Below are 20,283 nucleotides of genomic sequence, written 5' to 3'. Positions count from 1 at the left end.
GATGCTGCAGAACACAGTTAGTCAAGTCAAGTCTGGATCTATAAATAGATAGAGTGTAAACCAGTTAAATAAAACAAAACTGTGCAGATATGTGTGTAGTGCAAGAAGAGCTTGTCAGTCACAGGGCTCGCAAAATTTCTAAATCCCTGGTAGTAGTGTTGTCAAAAATATCGATATTTCGATAAATATCGATACTGAAATATCTGAACGGTACCAATATTAATTTCCCGAAGTATCGATACACCGATACTAGCCGAGCTGTCACTTTCACTTCTCTCCAAAGGCGCGTGGACAAGCACCACACGTGACCGCACTCGTCTCCTTCGCGCTGGTTAAATAGCAAAAGTGAAGTGAATAGAAAGATGACTGCTCTGGATGTTACAACACAGCAGGAGCGCTATCTGTAGGGATCTATGATCTCCGCGATGCAGAGAACTCGCACGGAATCCAGTCATAAAAACGGAATTCTCAGTTTAACGCGGAATGTCACGGAATTTGTCAAAGTTTGGATGAATTAATCAAAAGTAGGTCATTACACTTAAATCAAATCGCGATATGGACTAGTATCTGTAAATATTAAGCTGCAAAAGTGGATTTAAATATGAATCCTGCATGTGTGTCTCTGTGTGAATGTGCTGCACGTGCGGTTGTGTTTACTAATGTGGCGCTTGCGGTGATTTCAGCGTCTGCCGTCTCAATGAGGACATAAATACATCAACAATATCTCCAGAACTGATCTGAAAGGCACTTTACGAGCAGTTTACCATTTAATTTGAGTAAAACTAGCGTCATATCATACACACACAGAACTTTAAAGGTATTCACGGCAACCCGTCAAAATAAACGTTCGGTTTAACCTATTAAAGACCGTGTGCCAGAAATAGACTATATTACTATTATTTAGTAGAATGTACATAATACTACTACTTACTACTACTGTTAATTTTTTTAAAAGAAATAATCACAAAATATTTTAATTTTAATAGTAAATCCCCTTCATTTGCCAAAAATGTAAATGTTTAATTTTCATTAATTCAAATATAAATTCATTAAAATTGTTTTATGCCTTCATCTGATATCCAGTAAAATTTAAATACACAACACAGAATTTCTGAGGGGGAAAACACATTTCATAAGGCTACTGTAAGAATAAATAAAAATAGTTTGTATGCATTCAAATAATAGACATGCTAAAACACAGAATTTGGTAACAATAAAACATAAGGTGAGAAAAAAACAAAACATTTCATACGGCCCCAAACGTGTCATTTTTGTTACACTTTTAATAAATTAAATGTTAAATTGTATAATTTTCATGATTTTAATGAATTAGACATGCTTTTAGATTAATATCATTTAATTTGACCATTTAAAAAAAAAAAAAGAGTCCAGAAAAATTCAAACGGAAAAAAACGGAATCCAGAAAAATTAAAATGGGAAAAATTGAATGTAGAAAAAAATTAAACGGAATTTGTGGAAAAATAAAACGGATTTCATAGGGCCCTATATCTGGAAATATTTTGGTTATGAAGCAAATGAGAATATCAACAAATAGAACTTTGGATTTTAATTAGTACATGTATTAGTAAACGTTAGTTTCAATTAACATTTCATTAACATTAACTAAGATTAATAAATAAATCAACAAATGCAGTACCTCAAGACATTTTTTTGTTCATGTAAAATATACCGCATGTTCTCGACTTGTTACATTTATCTTTAAATTAAAAAAATTACCCCCTTAATATTGTGGCAGTTTTTTTCTCCGTGGTATCGAAAATGGTATCGATATTTTTCAAGGTATCGTATCGAAGTTAGAAATTCCAGTATCGTGACAACACTACCTGGTAGCCCTTCGGGCAGGTACTCTTCAGATTTTGGTAGCCCGAAAATGAATTTAACTAGCCCAAATAAAATAAAGACCATAAATGTCAATCAAAAACATTTTCAATACACAAATATCAACAAATATCAAGGAAACAGTTTTATTTTACTATTTACAAGGTATCTGCAGAATTCTTAAAAATCTATTTCATAGACCGTTTTAAATACATCAAATGGTATAAGTAAAAAGTCTTAAACTCTTCAGTTTAGTTGCATCAAATTTAAGGACCCGTGGGAGCAATGTTCCCTCTAATTTTGTTTCTTGCTGAGCAAAACTTTTCTCTATTGGGCGGACACTTCGGGCACCTGAGCAAAAGTATTCTTTATACCAGACCTGTACAGCATGCACACAAAAAAGTGTGTAACTTTTAACTTTAATGTGCTATTTATATTTGATTTGACCCTTGATGTAACTAAATGATGTACATTTTAGGTTACCTGAGAAAACATGTTTACTGTACAATACACTGCAGTTCAAAAGTTTGGATCTATAAAGTTTTTTTTAAAGAAGTTTCTTAGGCTTTCCATCAAGGCTGTATCTATTTGATAAAACAATCACAAAATACATTGTAATATACATATACATACAAATACATTTCACAAAATAATATTGTGAAATATTATTGCAATTTAAAATAAATGTTTTCTATTTTAATATACTTTAAACTGTAATTAATTCCTGTCATTAATTCCTTTTCAGAGTCACATGGTCCTTTAGGAGTCATTCTAAGATGCTGATTTTTAATCAATGTTGGAAACAGTTGTACTGCTTTTTTATTTTGTTTTTTATTCTGTATTTTTTGGAACCTGTGATATTTAAAAATAAATAAAAAGTTAAAAAGAACAGTGTTTAGTCAAAATAGAGATTTTGTGTTACAATATAATCTATTCAAAAGTTTGGGGTCAGATGTTTTTCTTTTTTTTTTTTTTTTAAAGATACTTTAAAAAAGTTTAAAGAAAGTTAAACTTTATTCAGAAAGGATGTGTTAAATGGATAAAATTGATAGTAAAGACTTCTATTGTTAGAAAATATTTCTATTTTTAATAATTGCTGTTCTTTTAAGCTTTTTATTAATCAAAGAATCAAAGAAAAAAGTAACACAGGTTCCAAAATAATATGAAGCAGCACAACAGTTTCAACACTGATAATAAATCAGTATATTAGAGTGATTTCTGAAGGATCATGGGACACTGAAGACTGGAGTAATGATGCTGAAAAATCAGCTTTGATCACAGGAATAAATGCCATTTTATATTATAGGTATTAAAATAGGAAACCAATATTAGAAATTGCAGTAATATTTCACTATATCACTGTTTTTTCTGTATTTTTTTTAAGTGAATACAGCCTTGATGGGCAAGAGACTCAAAAACAAGGTCAATTATTTATCAGGTTTATAATATAGCCCTGACATAATATATTATCAAACCAAACTATTTAAACTGATAGAATAGAATAGAATAGAATAGAAACTGAAGCGAAACTTAAGCTGAGATCTGTAAGTTAAATACAAAAAAAGTGAGCATATGAATTCTTCTATAGCTGTCTAAACATCGTTATGAAGTACAGTTTGTACAATATTCTTGTGTGTGACTGTACAGAGCTTTGTTTCAGTTTTGTTTCCGTTCTTTGCACATCCTCCGTTATTTCCAGCACTTAATCAAGGCACTCTTCTTTAATACATGAGGATGTTTTATTTCACATGTCATTGTGTTTGCGTAGTCTCTCCTGTTGAGCTCACCGCAACCATTGAAGTATTCAGTTTCTACAGCGACTCGTTTGGTGCATATCGTTCTCTTTCTATGAAACGCTGTCGTGACATCAGCTCTATAGCGGTTTGCCCGAGCATTGCTCTTATTTTACTTTTACTGCGGCATTCAATCAAATGGCTTCCCAACTCATTTGTGTGCACGAGGCACATTATTTCTTCTGCGCGGCCGCGGTGGAAGAAGAGCGCGCTCAGCTTAGAGGGAACACTGCGTGGGAGCCCTGTATTTAAGGCCCGTCGGGCAGGGCAGTGATACATTTTGGTAGCCCGACTGGAAGACACAATAGCCCCGGGACATCGGGCTGACGATTTTGCGAGCCCTGAGTCTGTTAAAGTGACGAGAACAGTCTTTTTCTCAGACTATCCGAAGAGGTAGTTTGCAGTCAATGCTGGATGAGGTAGTGATCAGTCCAATGCTGCACAAGTGACATCAAGAAGAAAAAGTATAATTTTGTTAATAATAGTTGTTTATATTAAAATATGTATGAACTTAACACATGACCTACACTATTTATTTTGCAAAAACCTGTCATTTGAATAAATATTACATGAAATGTATTAAAAATAGTTTCTGCTCCCATTTAAGCTCTTCCACACTGAACGTTTATGTAAATACTTCATAAAAAGACTTCACATATTAACTGATTGTCACTTTAAATTAAGTTAATCGATCTTCTATGGATTCTGTCAACTCCAATCTGCAGACTGGCTCTGGTCTTTGGCAACAACATCAACTTTTCCAGACTGTAAATCTGTGGAAAATTGGCAAAAATCGTCTAGTGTATTCCAGCCATAAGAGACTATAGATAAGTTAACAAGCATTTAAAAAGAGGTTTCATAATGAGGCTAGTTTCTGTGTTCATCCATATGAATGAAACGTTTTATTAGATTTTTGAATATGTGTTACTTAGCTGAACGTGTACTAGTCTAGATGTTGCAATGTGCTTAGATGACACTTCAATATGAATATATAACTGATCAAACTGAATGCCTTGTTGCTTGAATTTAGTGATTTTTGTGATTGACTTTGTACCTTCAAAAATATATTTTTACAATTATTCTTTAAAAATTTTTAATAAGACACGATGTGAGTTTAATGGGAACAGGGGTGTGTTTAAAGAGTACAAAAATGTACCCATTAAGCACAGCCAGACTTTTAGAATTTAATGATGTATATCTTAATTGAAATGGTTTTGTCATTTAAAATATAATTAAATATTTTTGTGTGAAAGATTAATATTTTATTTTAACATAACTTTTTGTACTGAAACCAATATCTTGTGCACTAAAAACGTCTCAATGTAGATTTTGGTGAAATTAATATGTACGTTTACCCTACTTCACAAGCTGTGCGGACACGAAAAAAGAATATATAGTATACGCGAGACTTTATCTGACACACTCCGTTCAGTTCTTGGAGCTCTCTGCTACTGAGCTTATAGCCCGGTACACACCAAGCTGTCGCCGACGAACTAGTGGCGACGAAAGCAGACTGCGGGGTCAGCCGACGTCAGCAGCGTCTTGGTCCAAAGTTGCCCTGACACACCAAGCCGACGCTCGACACTCGGCGGCCAAGTAGGATTCTTTTCTCGCGCACTAGTTCGGCAGCTGAACAGCCAATCAGAACGATCAGATGGCCCGACTGACCGACGAGCTCCGACGCCAATTCAACATGTCGAATTGGCCGAAAACAAGCCGACGAGGACCAACTTCAGCCGACGGCGCAGAACACACTGAGAAAACTTTGTCGGCCGACGAACATAAACTGCTTGACGGCCGACCGTCGGCTTGGTGTGTACCGGGCTTATGACCTGAATCAAGTTCATTAAATAAGGATGACCTACAAAATGTACAGAGTAGTGAGTCCCCAGAACTGGAGTTAGTGAGCTTATATTGAACGCATACAGTATGTGGTAAAATTATACATTTACTCTACTTTATAAGACCGTTATGGACTTTTTACATTTAGTTTCACATAGTTTCATTTTGTCAGTTCATGCCAAACATAACGTTGTGATGCTATGCAGAATGCTGTTCGCATAGTTTCCAGAACATTTCTACTCTGGAAATGCATTATTTTGTTCATTCAGTTCATCTTTCTCCTCATTCTTGCCCCCTCTGTAGTCACATCACTAAAGTCATTACTGCAATTTAGGGGTGGACCATCTTTCCAAAATATCATATTTAATAAATATTAAACAAATGTGCAGTGTATTGTCAAAACAGACTTGAGATCTTTTACAACTTGAGAACAGCCTCTGTAGATTCTTCAAAATATCTCTTTTTGATAAATGATGACTTTTTAAAAATAAATATACCTTTTAAAATCATATCTGGGAAATTTGTGTTCAGAAATTCAGAGTTTTAGGTGAATTTTTGGTTTGCTTTCTGGTTTGGTTTGTTGTTCAGTGCATTATCCAGAGTCTCTTGGCTCTTTGTTGCTGAACTGAAGGTTCTTGTCTCCCTTTCTGTTTGTCAGGTATTATCTTTCATTCATCTCACTGGCTGTCTTTGTTCCTTTCAGTCTGTCTGTCCCTTTGTTTCTCAGTCTGAATTGTGAAGTAACCCCCACATCTATCTTTTCTACTCCATGTCCTCTATGAAATATTATCCTTTAAATAACACAGCTTTTCATTTCACATGCTGATATGTTTACTTACTGCCTTTAAAGCTTATTACAGTGAGAAGGACAGTCAAATGACAACAGTGCAATCTACTTCGTATTATGGAAAAAACACACTTTATTAGTTAATGGAGATAAATCTCACCGTTTCCTGTAGCGTTGCTTGAGGTGCCCACTTTTATGTTAAAAATACGGTAAAAATAAGATACATTGGGCTTTAGTGGGTCTTTAAAATCCGAAGTATAGCTGACATACAGTGGTGGCCAAAATTATTAGAACACTAGTATTTTCACCAGCTAAAATGGTTTTAAGTCAGTTATTTCTATCTTTTGCTGTAGTGTGCTAATTGGAAATATCAGTTTACATTTCCAAACATTCATTTTGCCATTAATTGTAATAATCCAGCGAGATGTGTGTGCTCCACACCGAGATCTGATCTGATCATCATCCAGTCTGTCTGAAATGACATGAAGAAACTGAGACAGACTAAATCCAGAAGAACTGTGGCAATATCTCCAAGACCTACCTGTAAAGCTACCTGAAAAAACTATGCGCAAGTGCACCGAGGGCAAAAGCTGCTTTAAACGCAAAGGATGCTCACACCAAATGTTGATTTAATTTAGCTAATAGAAGTTCATTGATACAGAAAATCTATTTATGACATGATTTTTGACAGCATCCTCATTTTACAGCATTTTTACACAAGTTCCTAAAACTTTCAACAGTACTTTAGCTTTGCAGGTAGGTTTCTTGAAGCGTCTTGGAGACGTTGCCACAGTTCTTCTGGATCTCCGTTTGTTCTGTTTCTTCATGTCACTCCAGACAGACTGGATGATGATCAGATCTCTGTGTGGAGCACTGGCTGTTGTCAGACAAAAATCTCACTGGATTATTACAATTAATGGCAAAATGAATGTTTGGAAATGTAAACATATTTTCTATTGACACACTACAGCAAAATATAGAAATAACAGATTTTAAACCATTTTTAACTGGTGAAAATACTAGTGTTCTAATACAATTTGGCCACCACCTGTGCCCAATTTGTCCAAATGCGCATACACCGTATGATCAGTTTGGACATGAGGCTTGAATATTTTTTGCACTAATTGATCAACTAGGGAAGCATTATAGCATATCATACAAAGTGTTCATTATTTTGTGGTAATCAGATTTTAAACGTATACATTAAACAAATGACATGCTTCCTATTGAAAATAAAAGTCAAGATAACAAAAATCTGTGCAGCCTGAACAATTCTCTTTAACATCCTCTTAGATCAACATCATAAGATATTAAAACTAACACAATTTAATGTTCACATAGTTATGTAATAAGTGGTTTGACTGTGCATTATCACTTAAAAAGTTGTCTTTTTTTAACTTGTTCGTTCATCTTGACCCATAGACAAATTATTTTTAGTGGAAACTTTGAGTTGTGAGCTAATAAAATATTTCTACTCACATATTTTGTCCATTTATTTATAGTAAATACTATTTAATGTTACATAGTAGCCATGTAATAAACAGGATAACATACATTAACACTAATCATAGAATAAACCTCTTCAGGGTGTTACAAGACGCCTTTGTTTTATGATAACAACTAGCTGGATGGCTTACATTTTCTAAACCAAAAACACAACTCCAAGTTAAACATGGGGGAAAAAGAAGACAAATGCAAACATATAACTAAACACACAAGTCAAATCTAACAATACACATGGGAAACAACAACACAATACAGTAAATTCAGAATTCACTCAATACTGCTTAAACCAAGTTTCTGTTCAGCATGAATTGTGCATACACGTAAATCCCCTTATACTTGTAATCCACTTATTGTTACCTTATTATTAACTAGTTGGATTTCAATAATTTCTTGTTTTCATTATTTGATGTGCAGAGTGGCTGTAAATACAGTAAGAATTCACAGCAGTGAGAGTTCACTGAGTTTTGGTCACACACAACGTGACTTTCATTATGTAGTGAATTGTGATATGCTATGATACTATTCTTGCACAACTCATCTTTTTCTTAACTCTTCTGTGTGCAGAACAAAGAGAAAGAACGGAAGGCACGGGAGAAAGAGACAAAGGAGCGCGAGTCACGTTACAGCAATGGTCACCTGTTTACTTCCCTCAGTGTTTCTGCCACCACACTCTGCTCGGCATGCAACAAGAGCATCACTGCAAAAGAAGCCCTCAGCTGCCCCAGTGAGTAACTTGCATTATAAAACATGATGTTTAATAAGCCTACATCAAACTCCATTATACTATTGAACACAACCCATTTGGGAGGAGAAATCCTGAATCAGACAAGGGTAGTTCAGAGGATGTTGCAAGTTAAGAAAGTGGAGCTACAAGCTAAAGAGCACAAAAGAGCTTAAGGGAGAAGGTTAAAGTCCCCCTGAAATCAAAATTAAAGTTTTTTTGCGTGTAAGTATCAATATGTTAGTCTTAAGGTTATCTATAAGGCAGTGTGCTCCAAAACAGTGACAATATTTGCATTTAGAAGATATAAGCATTCAAAGCTTGCAGTTCGTCACTTCCGCCAAAACGGATCAACAATTTTTTGGACGTCACATCGTACTTCAGCCTCTCATCAAATCTTCTGACCAATCAAGTGCTCTCTAGAATCCGAAGCGCTCGCCCCCTACACTATAAATAGACGCTGAAGCTGCAGTTGAGATCAGTCACTTCAGTCAAGTCAAGTCTGCTTTATTGTCAATTCTTCCGCATGTACGGCACATACATACAGAGAATTGAAATTGCGTTACTCTCAGACCCTTGGTGCATACAGTTAACATTTAAGACACTGACAGTAGACGTTCAAATACAGATAAATACAGTTTAAACATATATATACATACAACTATACAGATATACAAATGAGGACATTTGTAGAAAAATAAAGAAAGACATAGATAAAGTGGCATAAGGCACATGGCAGAATAGAATGCAAACCAGTTAAATAAAACAAAACTGTGCAGATATATGTGTAGTGCAAGAAGAGCTTATCAGTCTGTTAAAGTGACAAAAGAATAGTCTTTTTCTCAGACTATCCAAAAAGGTAGCTTGCAGTCAATGCTTGATGAGGTAGTGCTCAGTCCAATGCTGCACAAGTGACAGGTGCTGGTCACAGTTTTTAAGTGGGTGGGGGGTCGTAGTGTCAGTGTTCAGTGTTGCATGGGGTAAAAGAGGGGAAGGGGGGGGCAAGGACGGGGTGGAGTTCAGCTTCCTGACAGCCTGTTGTATGAAGCTGTCCTTCAGTCTGCTGGTGCTCGCTTGGAGACTCCGCAGTCTCCTCCCTGATGGCAGCAGACTGAAGAAGCTGTGTGTCGGGTGGGTGGGATCACCTACAATGCGGAGGGCTTTGCGGTGAGACGGGTGCTGTAAATGTCCTGGAGGGAGGGGAGAGAGACACCTACGATCTTCTCAGCTGCTCTCACTATGCGTTGAAGTGACTTGCGGCAGGATGCGTTGCAAGCGCCATACCACACAGTGATGCAGCTAGTCAGGATGCTCTCGATGGTGCCTCTGTAGAAGGTGCACATGATGGGGGTCGGGGCTCTGGCTCTTCTCAATTTGCGGAGGAAGTAGAGACGCTACTGTGCTTTCTTGGCCAGTGCTACAGTGTTGTTAGTCCAGGAGAGGTCCTCTGTGATGTGCACACCCAGGAACTTGGTGCTGCTCACTCTCTCCACAGTCGCACCGTTGATGGTCAGAGGGGCATGCTGAGACTTGTGGTGCATGACTAGCCGTTCGAAGCACTTCATGAGAATAGGAGTGAGTGCTATTGGACGGTAGTCATTGAAGCAGGATGGAGATGACTTCTTCGGGACTGGAATGATGGTGGTAGCTTTGAAGCATGTGGGGACAACGGCCTGATTTAACGAGATGTTGAAAATGTCTATGAAGACATCAGTGAGTTCCACTGCACAGTCTCTCAGTACACGCCCAGTAATGTTGTCAGAACCCGGAGCTTTGCGTGCATTGATCCTGCTGAGGGATCTCCTCACACTGTCCGGGGACAGCGTAATCACCTGGTCGCCGGGAGGAGGTGGAGTCTTCTGTGCAAAAATACGTGGTATTTGATTTCTGCTAGGATATGTGTGTTATTTTATTAAATAAGGCAGAAGATAATGTATGCACGGAAAGAAGCTGTGGAGGGCGGGGCTCCGCCCCACAGGAAGAATCCGATTGGGTCAGTCGCCCGTGGGTGGATCCCAAATCGGCCCGTTAAAAACAGATACCCAACTGTGTCTCAGAGTTGGGAGTTGGAAAGAAAAGTTTTAAGCTTAAGCTCAGCTCGCTCATTGCTCGGCGCTCTCAGTCATTTAACATCATGATTGAGCAGTGAACAGAGCAAGACTCAAACTTCCAAAGAACTTTAACATCTAAAGCCTCAGAAACGGAAACCAACTTCCTGGGAGCGTCATCAAGTCAGAACGAAGCCAACCAATCACTGAAGAGTATTCTCGTGACAACGACCAAGCCGCCAATCCACGCACGATCTTGCCTGAACTGGAAAGGAACTCAACTCGAGTGAAAGCAAAGAAAGTAAGACAATATTTCCTAAAACTGCTGGAAACTGGTTGTATTCATCGCTAAGAGTAAAGATAGAAGAGTTCCATGTGTGTGTGATTTCCCTCAGGTTGAAAGCGAGCATTAGAACCTAAAACTCTCTTCAGATCAAAACAATTCATTGCAACGAATGTGTGTGTTTACGTCTTCTGTTTGTGTCATTTAGCTTAAGTATTGTGTTAGAGTAGTAAAATAAACTTTGATTCTATTAAGAAATCTCATGTCTGTGCTATGTGATTTTTGAAGTCTGAAATTATTTGCTAAAGATCGCGTTACCTACGCTAATGAATTTGATAACTAACTATTTGGTTTGTTTTATCGTTGGCCGCGAATAAGATAAACAAAATTGTTAAGAAATAACGTGCTGATTTTAATGCTTGCTGGACAAGTTGTTAATAAGGTATCGTTAACAAGGTATAAGTTGGACATTCTGATTAATAGCAATTAATCATATAAGTATCGAATCTTAAGAGTGATTCCCTAAAAGCTAAAATTAGAACAATGGTTGTAAAGTTTATTACACCCTTGTTGGAAAGTCTATGTGTTGATGTATTTTTGGGAACACACTCTTTAAGTCTGCGTTGTTTAAATCCCCTGCCAAGATGAGAAAAACATCTGGGTGGGCTGTCTGCTGCTCACTGGTGTGCTGGTACAGATCATTTAGTGCCTCACTCCTGTTGTTGTTGTTGGAGCTGGGAGGGATGTATACAGCAACGAGCAGTATAGCTGTATATTCCCTCGGTAGATATAACGGCCGGCACTTAATAATCATAAACTCCACCAAGGGTGAGCAGTGTTTGCAGACCACAACAGCGTCGCGGCACCATGCATCATTGATGTAAACACAAAGCCCGTCGCCGCGGATCTTACCTCCCTCGATGAGAGCTCTGTCAGCTCGATAGCATGTTAGCTGGTCGAGCTGTATGGCGCAGTCCGGTACGCTGTTGTTAAGCCATGTTTCCGTAAACACAAAAACACAACAGTCCTCTGAGTCAAGCGAAGTAGTCGGATGTAGTTCAGTTTATTGTCCAAAGAGCGTACGTTCGCCAGTACGATGGTGGGGATAGCTGGCTTGTGTGGGTTGGCCGCTAGCCTAGCTCGGATACCTCCGCGCTTACCCCTCTTCTGCTTCCTCTCACGCCGCTTGTAGCGCCTCCGCTGTGGGCGAGATGCAGTAGTGGGGGTCGGTGATGGAGTAGGCCTTCGGAGCAGACCGAGGTCCCACAGCTCTTTGGCGTGCGCTGAGTTTAACTCTAAAAATGTGATTCTGCCGAAATCGAGCAGAATCTCACGACTGTATGCGCGCTTAAAGACAGGTAGATGTGACGAAGATGTACAAAAACATTGCGACATACAAGATAAAAAACAGGAAAACACCGTTCTGTCGGGAGAGAGAGAAGCTGCTGCGTCTGTGAGCGCCGCCATGTTGTTATTCACTTGTTCACAGTGTTAGTATTTTCTGTAGTGCATGGCACGTAGTGAACAATGTAGGCGATAGGAAAGATTCAGACAGTGTAAATATGCTTTCGATTGGGGCAAATGAGGTCTGGTTTCACGTTGTGTCACAAGAACTGGCATATATAAACACTTTTAAAACTACACAGCCTCAGCATGATTATGATCACTATTTTGTTTTACTAAGAGTTTCATATTGATTCTAGGGGGTAATCTATTAGACTGTCAAATGCGGCTTTACCGAGCTCAAGTACGGCTCTGGCCCGAGCAGATATAAATAAAACGCTATTGGCTATAAAGGGAGCGGGGCTGCTCGATATGTCCCACCCTGTCTTCCTGTTTCAGTTGAAATTACGTCACCACATAGAATAACGCTGCAAAGCACTTCAGGGGACCTTTAAGGGAGAGAGAGGAATGGGTAAGAGACACAAACTTAAACTGAAAAAACTTCAGATCAAACAAGCTTACCACATGAAAGAAATCAAATTGAAGATTCTGAAAAAAAAATACAGACATTTCTGATTTTGAGTCATAACCAGGGCCCTCGCAAGAGGGTGTGAGGCCCTGTGCGAAATTGAGGTGTTCAAGGCCTTTTGGAAGGGCTATAGTAATGAACACAGCTTTCACATGCATCGAATAGACCGATAAACCAAAGGTAAACCTAATCATTCAACTGAACAATGCACATCGATTTCAGATATAGCCATATAGAAAGCAGATTTGTAGCGTATTTTCTTCAATTTCTCAGGTGATATTTGTGCTTTGACCCATTTCAGAGGTGGCCAAAATGAAAATGGAAAATACACTGAGTAAAGCTCTCTAGGAATTTGACATGCTCACTATTCATTACTGGTGGTCACCGTTTACATTTGTCTGTGGATTTTGCAAATATTTAACCAATGAAAAAGTATTAAAAAGAGCTTGTAACTAAACCTAACTCAAGCGCTCACATTTTGGGCCATCTCTCCAATGCAATGGTAAATAAAGAAATGGTTGTTTGAAAATTTGCAGCATATTATTTACTCCATTAACACTATAAGTATAAAGGTTAAGGTTCTATGCTTTTGAGGAGCGGAGTGTAGCATTTGTCGTCAGTCATAGCAAGTACCAATTAGTCTTAAATAGACTGGGTGTAGCACTTCGTCTTTAAAACATGAGATTTTTGCCAAATGACAGAAAAACCGAGCGCCTACATAGCTTCAGTAAACTTTATAAGCGGTAAGTGGATGAAAACATAATGCGAGGCACTTGCTGCCTCTTTTTGAGAAGGTTATAGAGGTAGACAAATGTTTTTCTTATTTTGAACGTGTTGCCAGCAATCTGAAAAATCTTAAAAACATTTTGACCTAGGCTATGTTATTGCAGTGTGTTTTTGTGGGTAAAGCCTATTTTTCTTTATATTTCGAACTGTCTCTTGATTACAAACCAGTTGGCCATTCTAAGAATGTATAATTGGGTCCCGAGGCTTTACCAAAATGAAAATTTATACACCGATTCTTTTGGAAGATTTTAAAAACTGCATGCAACCTATTTAAATGAGCAAAACGTTTTGAATTGGTCTGCAGCTGCTGCTTTAGCTGATGAATATGTTCTTACGCATAATGTTTCATTTCGCATAGAACTCTCATTCGCTGGTTTTCAGAAGTGCTTTGTCTGTCTTTTTCAGCAGTCCATCTCCTCACCTCTTTGTTTTTACTGTAAGAAATGGTTTATTAATGACATCCTCACCACAGTTGGAAGGACTAGAGTTGCTAGCTTCTCAACTGACATGTGTGAAGATGTGCAGTTCACAATGAATGGATTTGTATCTTTGGCAGGTAATGCTAGCTCTCGAAGACCAGTCAAGAAATTTTGTGACATAAGCGTTGTGATTGTATTATCAGCAAGTTTACCTGAAACAGTAGACTGTAAATTTTATAGAACAGTAAAAGGGGAAAAAAAGCAGTATGTTATTCATATAAGATAATTAAAAAAGTGAAAATAACAATGAATTAATTAAATATAGCAAAATTTGGGGTCCATTCAAATGGACAAAGCCCTGCTACATGAATCATTTCAAAAGAAAAGGAAAAGCAGTGCGGCTACAACAGCGTGAAGTCTGAATTCTTTTGTTGTGCTTCTTGTGATTAGGCAGGGAGTAGTGCTTCACTGCTGCCTGGGACCTATTCAGGGCGTATAGCATTTCCAATACAAATGCGATGTGGTCACATGCATTTGTGACTACCTCTGTTTATGGTTTCAGTCATCTGAATGGCCTATTCATACCAAGATTGAAATGAATATGTGTCAGGCTAAACAAAAAGCAAATTCACCCTCAAACACAAATGCCTCTTTAGCTGCGCTACCATTCAGAGTAATCAGAATTTATTAATAGTCTATTACATTTCTTTTTTATTTGCGAAATAAAATAAATATTTGATATTGTTTTTGTCAATCCATTCATAGGCAATGGAGTCCATAAGCTTCAAGCTCCAAAAAGTACATATAGTAGGGCCCTGTGATTTCCACAATGCAAGAAATGCAGAAGAACTGTGGAATCCAGTAATACTGTAAAAATGGATATTACTGTATAATGTGGAATGTCACAGAATTTGGCAAAATTTGAATGGATAAATCTAAAGGGCTGTATTTTTAATCAAATTGCAATATGGACTAGTGTCTGTGAATACTGCAAAAAGACTGCTATTTAAATATAAAGCCTGTATTCAAGCACGCATGATGCACAGAAACTCAAAGGTCTTCATTACAAAATTTGGTTTAAAATAAATACAATTTGGTTTAAGAAATTATGACCTAAATATTACTGTCGTATAGTGAAATTTTATAGGGTACTATTATTGTTATAAATGTAGCCTAATATATTTTTGAATACCTTTTTTTTAGACATCCTATTTGGTTGCTAAAATAAATTAAACCATTAAAGTGGTCATGAACTAAGAAACCAAAATTACCTTGATCGTTTGACATATAAGAGGTCACTGTACTATAAAAACATCCCGTAAGTTTCAGAACTCAAAACTTTCTCGTTAGTCTAAAAACAGCATATATTGAAGCCAGTCTGCCAAAATGACAGCTTGTGGAATGTATGACTCTATGATGTAATAGTGTGGCTAAACACCACCTCTGCAGAAGAATATCAATGCCTGCTTCTACATCACTGCCTGTTTGGCCCCGCCCACCGATTCATGCATGTAGTGTTTACGAGAGAGGTGAACGCACAGGTCTATGCAGAAACCAAATGATAGAGATGCTCCGAAGACAACAACACGCTGTGCAGTGCCAAGTTGTGGAAAAAATAGTCTTTGCATTGCCTTCCTTCTGATCCCAACGTTAGAAAAGAGTGGATGTACTTTATTTTTAAAGTTCCAGACAGCGTCAGTAAGAACTCAGTCCTTTGTTCACTTCATTTTACCGTGGATTCACAAATTTAACCTGGATTTTACAAACAATGCACAATTCTGCACAGTATTTGCCGAAAGATTGAAACTGAAAGACAATGCTGTACTGACTATATTGGATCTGACAGTAATATTGCACCACACAAATGTGAGTAACTGTTGTTATTATGTGGTAACTATTGCTTTGTCTGTTAAAAAGATCATTTAATATGAGTATTTATGCATTTTTAACTAAAATCCATCTCTGAAGGATGTAGACTTTTAAACAGACACAAGTGTTAGCCAGTCATAGCAGTGGGCGTTTACTGCTGAGTCTACAATCCAGGGTCAAAAAGTTGACAGAAAGTAGCCTATTACTTCTAAGTTAGGATGTTTTTTTGATGTAAAAATCTTGATAACATTATTAGTGGACCTTAGAGAACAGTACACAATAAAAAACAGGGGCAGTTCATGACCCCATTAAAACAGAATCCAGACAAAATGAAATGGAAAACATGGAATTTGGGATTTCATAGCGTATGGGGATTATATTTGGATTTTTATAGGGATTGCCTAATATTGGTAGTGTAAACCAGCTCCATGACATCATCACACTGTAACAGTTATGCTCTTTCTTGTTTTCATTCTCATTGTGTTTAGTACCTATTTTTCCTGCCTTGATTTCTCTTTGTTTCCTCCATTCATCAGTTACTATTGTTACTCATTAGTTTGCCTGTTTGTAACACCAATCATTCTTGTTTTCACTCAGTATGTATCTGCCTGTGTTTCAGTTTTGGATTGCCGGTTATCAATTACCGTTTGTGTTTAGTTGGTGCCAATGCCACAGTGCGAGTCTGACCAGGGATATGAGCTGGCAACAACCATGGCAGAAGTCATTTTGGTGGCGTTGGATACAGAGGACTGCCTCTGGTTCCTTCTTGCACTGTGTCTTTGTTGATGTCACTGGTCCTGCCCAGCTCAAGTGCTTCATCACCACTGGTCCTGTCCATCACAGAATCTTTGTCATCACCAGTCCTGTCCATCACAGAGTCAATTCAAGTCACCATTATTTATATAGCGCTTTTACAATGACGATTGTGTCAAAGCAGCTTTATAGTATTAAACAGTATGAAAAATAGTGTGTGGAAATAGTGTGCCGTTCTCCTCTGGCCAGACAAAACCAGCTGTTTAATTCTTGGCTGCAACAAAGTTGGATTGTGCAGAGGACCCATCTGGTTCCCGTGGTCTTGTCCCGACAAGGTCTTCGGAGGGGATCTGTCTCTGGGGCTCATCTAGTTGTCCTGGTCTCCGCTGATATTCAGGGCTGTCGAGGTCATCTCTAGGTGCTGATCCACCATCTGGTCTGTATACGTACTGGATCCGGAAGCTGCAGTGACCATCTGATCTGGATACAGTCTGGATCTGGTGGATATGGTGACCTCGGAATAAGAAAGAAACAGACTGTTATAATAATAATGATATAATAATAATAATAATAATATAATCAGGTGAGTGGGCCTGTACAAACCACCTGTAGTAACACACTCTCCTCTATGTGCACTAGACACTTTACACACACTGCTGCGTGTACACAATCCCACAAAAGACTCAGCAATATATGTATGTTTACATGCTCATGCACTACAAATCATCCTACACTGTTCCCCAACCAGCTGCTTGACTCAAAATGTCTCTCTTTGCACATGTACCGTATTTGTGAAGCATTCGTATAGTTTGTATTTTTATCTTTTATTTTTTAGTTTGTATGGAGTAAATATTTATGTGAAGCATTCGTATAGTTTGTATTTTTTATCCTTTATTCTTTTAGTTTGTATAGGGTATATACTTATATATATATATATATATATATATATATATATATATATATATATATATATATATATATATATATATATTATACTTATAGTTAAATCTGTCAGTAGGTTAGTTGTGTATAGGTTTATAGTGGTTTTTTTCCTCATTGTTGCATGTCTGTATTTATGTAGCACCGTGGTCCTGCGAGGCACGACATTTCGTTCCACTGTATGTCCCCACATGTAGCGGAATGACAATAAAACTTGACTTGACTTGACTTGAATGTGTTCTTTGTCGCCACCTGCCCTGTCCTTTATCAAGCCTGCTTCCTCACCTAGTTTTCCTTGCCTGAATGCTCCACGTGAGCTAGCCATTCCCTCAGCTCCACCTCCACTGGCTCTCTCTATGCCATGCAGCCCTGATCCACCTCGAGGCTTCCAGTCCCCAGCTCTGCTCTGGAGAGTCGACCCGTGGGCTCCACCTCGATCCTCGGAGCCTGTTGCTCTGCCTTGTTCCGTCGATCAGCCGGCTCTGCCTTGGCTGCTCGCTCTCTCGGCTTCACTTGGGATCATCGTCCTGACTTTTCCACCAGGCTCTTTCGCCCCCCCCTGGCTCCACCTCGGTCAGTTGTCATTCTATATTGCCACGGACTTCTGGATTTGGCCTTTGTCTTTGGCTCGGTGTACCGCATCCTCAGCGCTGCTTGATCTCTCTGGCTCTGTGGCTCCACCTGAGTCCCCACTATCTTTGGCTCCATCTCCATTGCTCATTCCCACGGTATCGTCAAGGGCATCTCCAACATGGCTCCTCCTTCCCTCGACTCCACTGTGGCCCTCTGTCTTGGCTGTCTTCTGGGTCACTGCCAGGATCCTCCTGCTCCCTAGCTCCTTCCTGGTTCCTTGTCTGCTTTGCTCTGGTTCCTCCCTCCTGCTGTCCTGTCTGTCTCCAGCCCTTCGCCAGCTTCTTGTTCTCCTCCACTGCCTCCGACCTCCCTCGCTCTGTTATATTGTCATACCGAAGTCGCACCTTCCCAGAAGAGGACGTTATGTAACAGTTATGCTATTTACCTGCCTTGATTTTTTTTGTTCCATTTTCATTCCACTCATCAGTTACTATGATTACTATGATTTGTAACACCTGTTTACATTTACATTTATTCATTTAGCTGACGCTTTTACCCAAAGCGACTTACAATTGCTATATATGTCAGAGGTCGCACGCCTCTGGAGCAACTAGGGGTTAAGTGTCTTGCTCAGGGACACATTGGTGTCTCACAGTGGATTCGAACCCCGGTCTCTCACACCAAAGGCATGTGTCTTATCCACTGCGCCATCACCACCCCTGTTTATCCAATCATCCTTGTTTTCACTCTGCCTGTGTTTCAGTTTTGGATTGTCGCTTCTCATTAACATTTGCATTTAGTTTGATGATGATATCCTTCTTTTAATAAAATCTGTTGCCATTATTCTTCCTCTTCGTATCCTGCGTACGCAACTCTCAGCTAAAGTGTGATACACATAAAAATCAGTGAGGTTTGATGTTATTAACATGTGGGAAACGTGCGTAAACATGAGTTGATCAGTGATTTGATTTGTTCATTATATAACATGATCATGTTATTTCAGGAAACAACTCACTGGAGTTGAGTAAATAATGACAGAATTTCTTTAAACTGGTTTATATCGGCTTAATTATGAACTAGGTTTGAAAGAGACCTTGAAGGGTTGTATCTGTCCAGAGGGTTAAAGGAAAGCATCTCTTCATTAGTACAGCTCCGAGAGCAGCAGTTTTTGCCTAGAGCAGATGCATTTATTCAGATACAGGTGAATAATTATAGTCATGAGGAGTGAGGAGTGAAGGATTGTGGGGGTTTGAATACATTGTCACTGCTGATAACATTGTGGAGGTGAAATGGAGGAGGGGAACTGAGAGGCTGACACTCACACTTATCGTGTACAATGAAGGTTTTGGATTGGTTTTATTTCCCCTGTGTCGATAATCCAGATAATTTACCACATTAATATTTGAGTGGTGTTATGATAAATTTCATAAATGCTTGGTTGCTCTGGGTTATATTTTCTCAATTTGTCGAAATTACATCAACCTACATTAAAAGGAAGACATAACTGTAGCTGATATGTTGTTTAATCTGATGTAAGACCTTAGTGCAGATAATACATAGATTTATTCTATAATAAGTCTGTTGTTGTACAGAATGAAGATCTTTTGTTATCTTTATGTACAAAGCCCCAATGCCCCCCCCCCCCCCCCCTTTTTTTTTGCCTTGTGCACAGCTGCTACCCAAAATCCTCCCCTCCTTTGTAACACCCATAATCTGGAGTCTGATCATCAGGGGATCGAGGCATTAGAAAGATTAACACACAGTCTGTCACACACACAACACATGCACACACTCTCACACAAACGATCATCATATATCATAGACGTAGTATTTTAAAGCAACTATATTAATAAAAATCAGTTAAATTATAATTAAAATCATTTAGTTACAAAACAAGTTTAATTCAGCTATAAGCAGCCTTGCAAAAGTTAATAGTGTCATTATTCAGCTTAGTTTAGTTCAAATTTTGTTGTCAGTGAAGTAAAATTTATAATATAACTGAATATTAATTGTCTTTTCAAATCCAGCTAAGCAAGAAAAATGTGACAGTGGCAAGAACCCATCAGTTGACAGTAATGAAGAAAAAAGAAACCCCTGGCCAGCTGCAGTTCTCCCCTGGCCAGCTGCAGTCGTCATAGCAAACTAGGCACATG

At 38.3% G+C, this 20,283-nt stretch overlaps 1 protein-coding gene across 1 annotated transcript in view; it reads left to right on the top strand.

Annotated features, from left to right (window-relative positions):
• arhgef2b (rho/rac guanine nucleotide exchange factor (GEF) 2b) overlaps nt 1–20,283 on the top strand; it is a 40,446-nt gene that overhangs the window by 5,012 nt on the left and 15,151 nt on the right. Inside the window, exon 2 of the mRNA XM_079445193.1 lies at nt 8,332–8,491. Coding sequence (XP_079301319.1) covers nt 8,332–8,491 — 160 coding nt within the window. The remainder of the gene's footprint in view (nt 1–8,331; nt 8,492–20,283) is intronic.

Source organism: Barbus barbus, assembly GCF_936440315.1.
Source record: "Barbus barbus genome assembly, chromosome: 21".
NCBI classification, from domain to species: domain Eukaryota; kingdom Metazoa; phylum Chordata; class Actinopteri; order Cypriniformes; family Cyprinidae; genus Barbus; species Barbus barbus.
The sequence above is the reverse complement of the archived record's forward strand: the minus strand, read 5'-3'. Positions and strand labels throughout refer to the sequence as shown.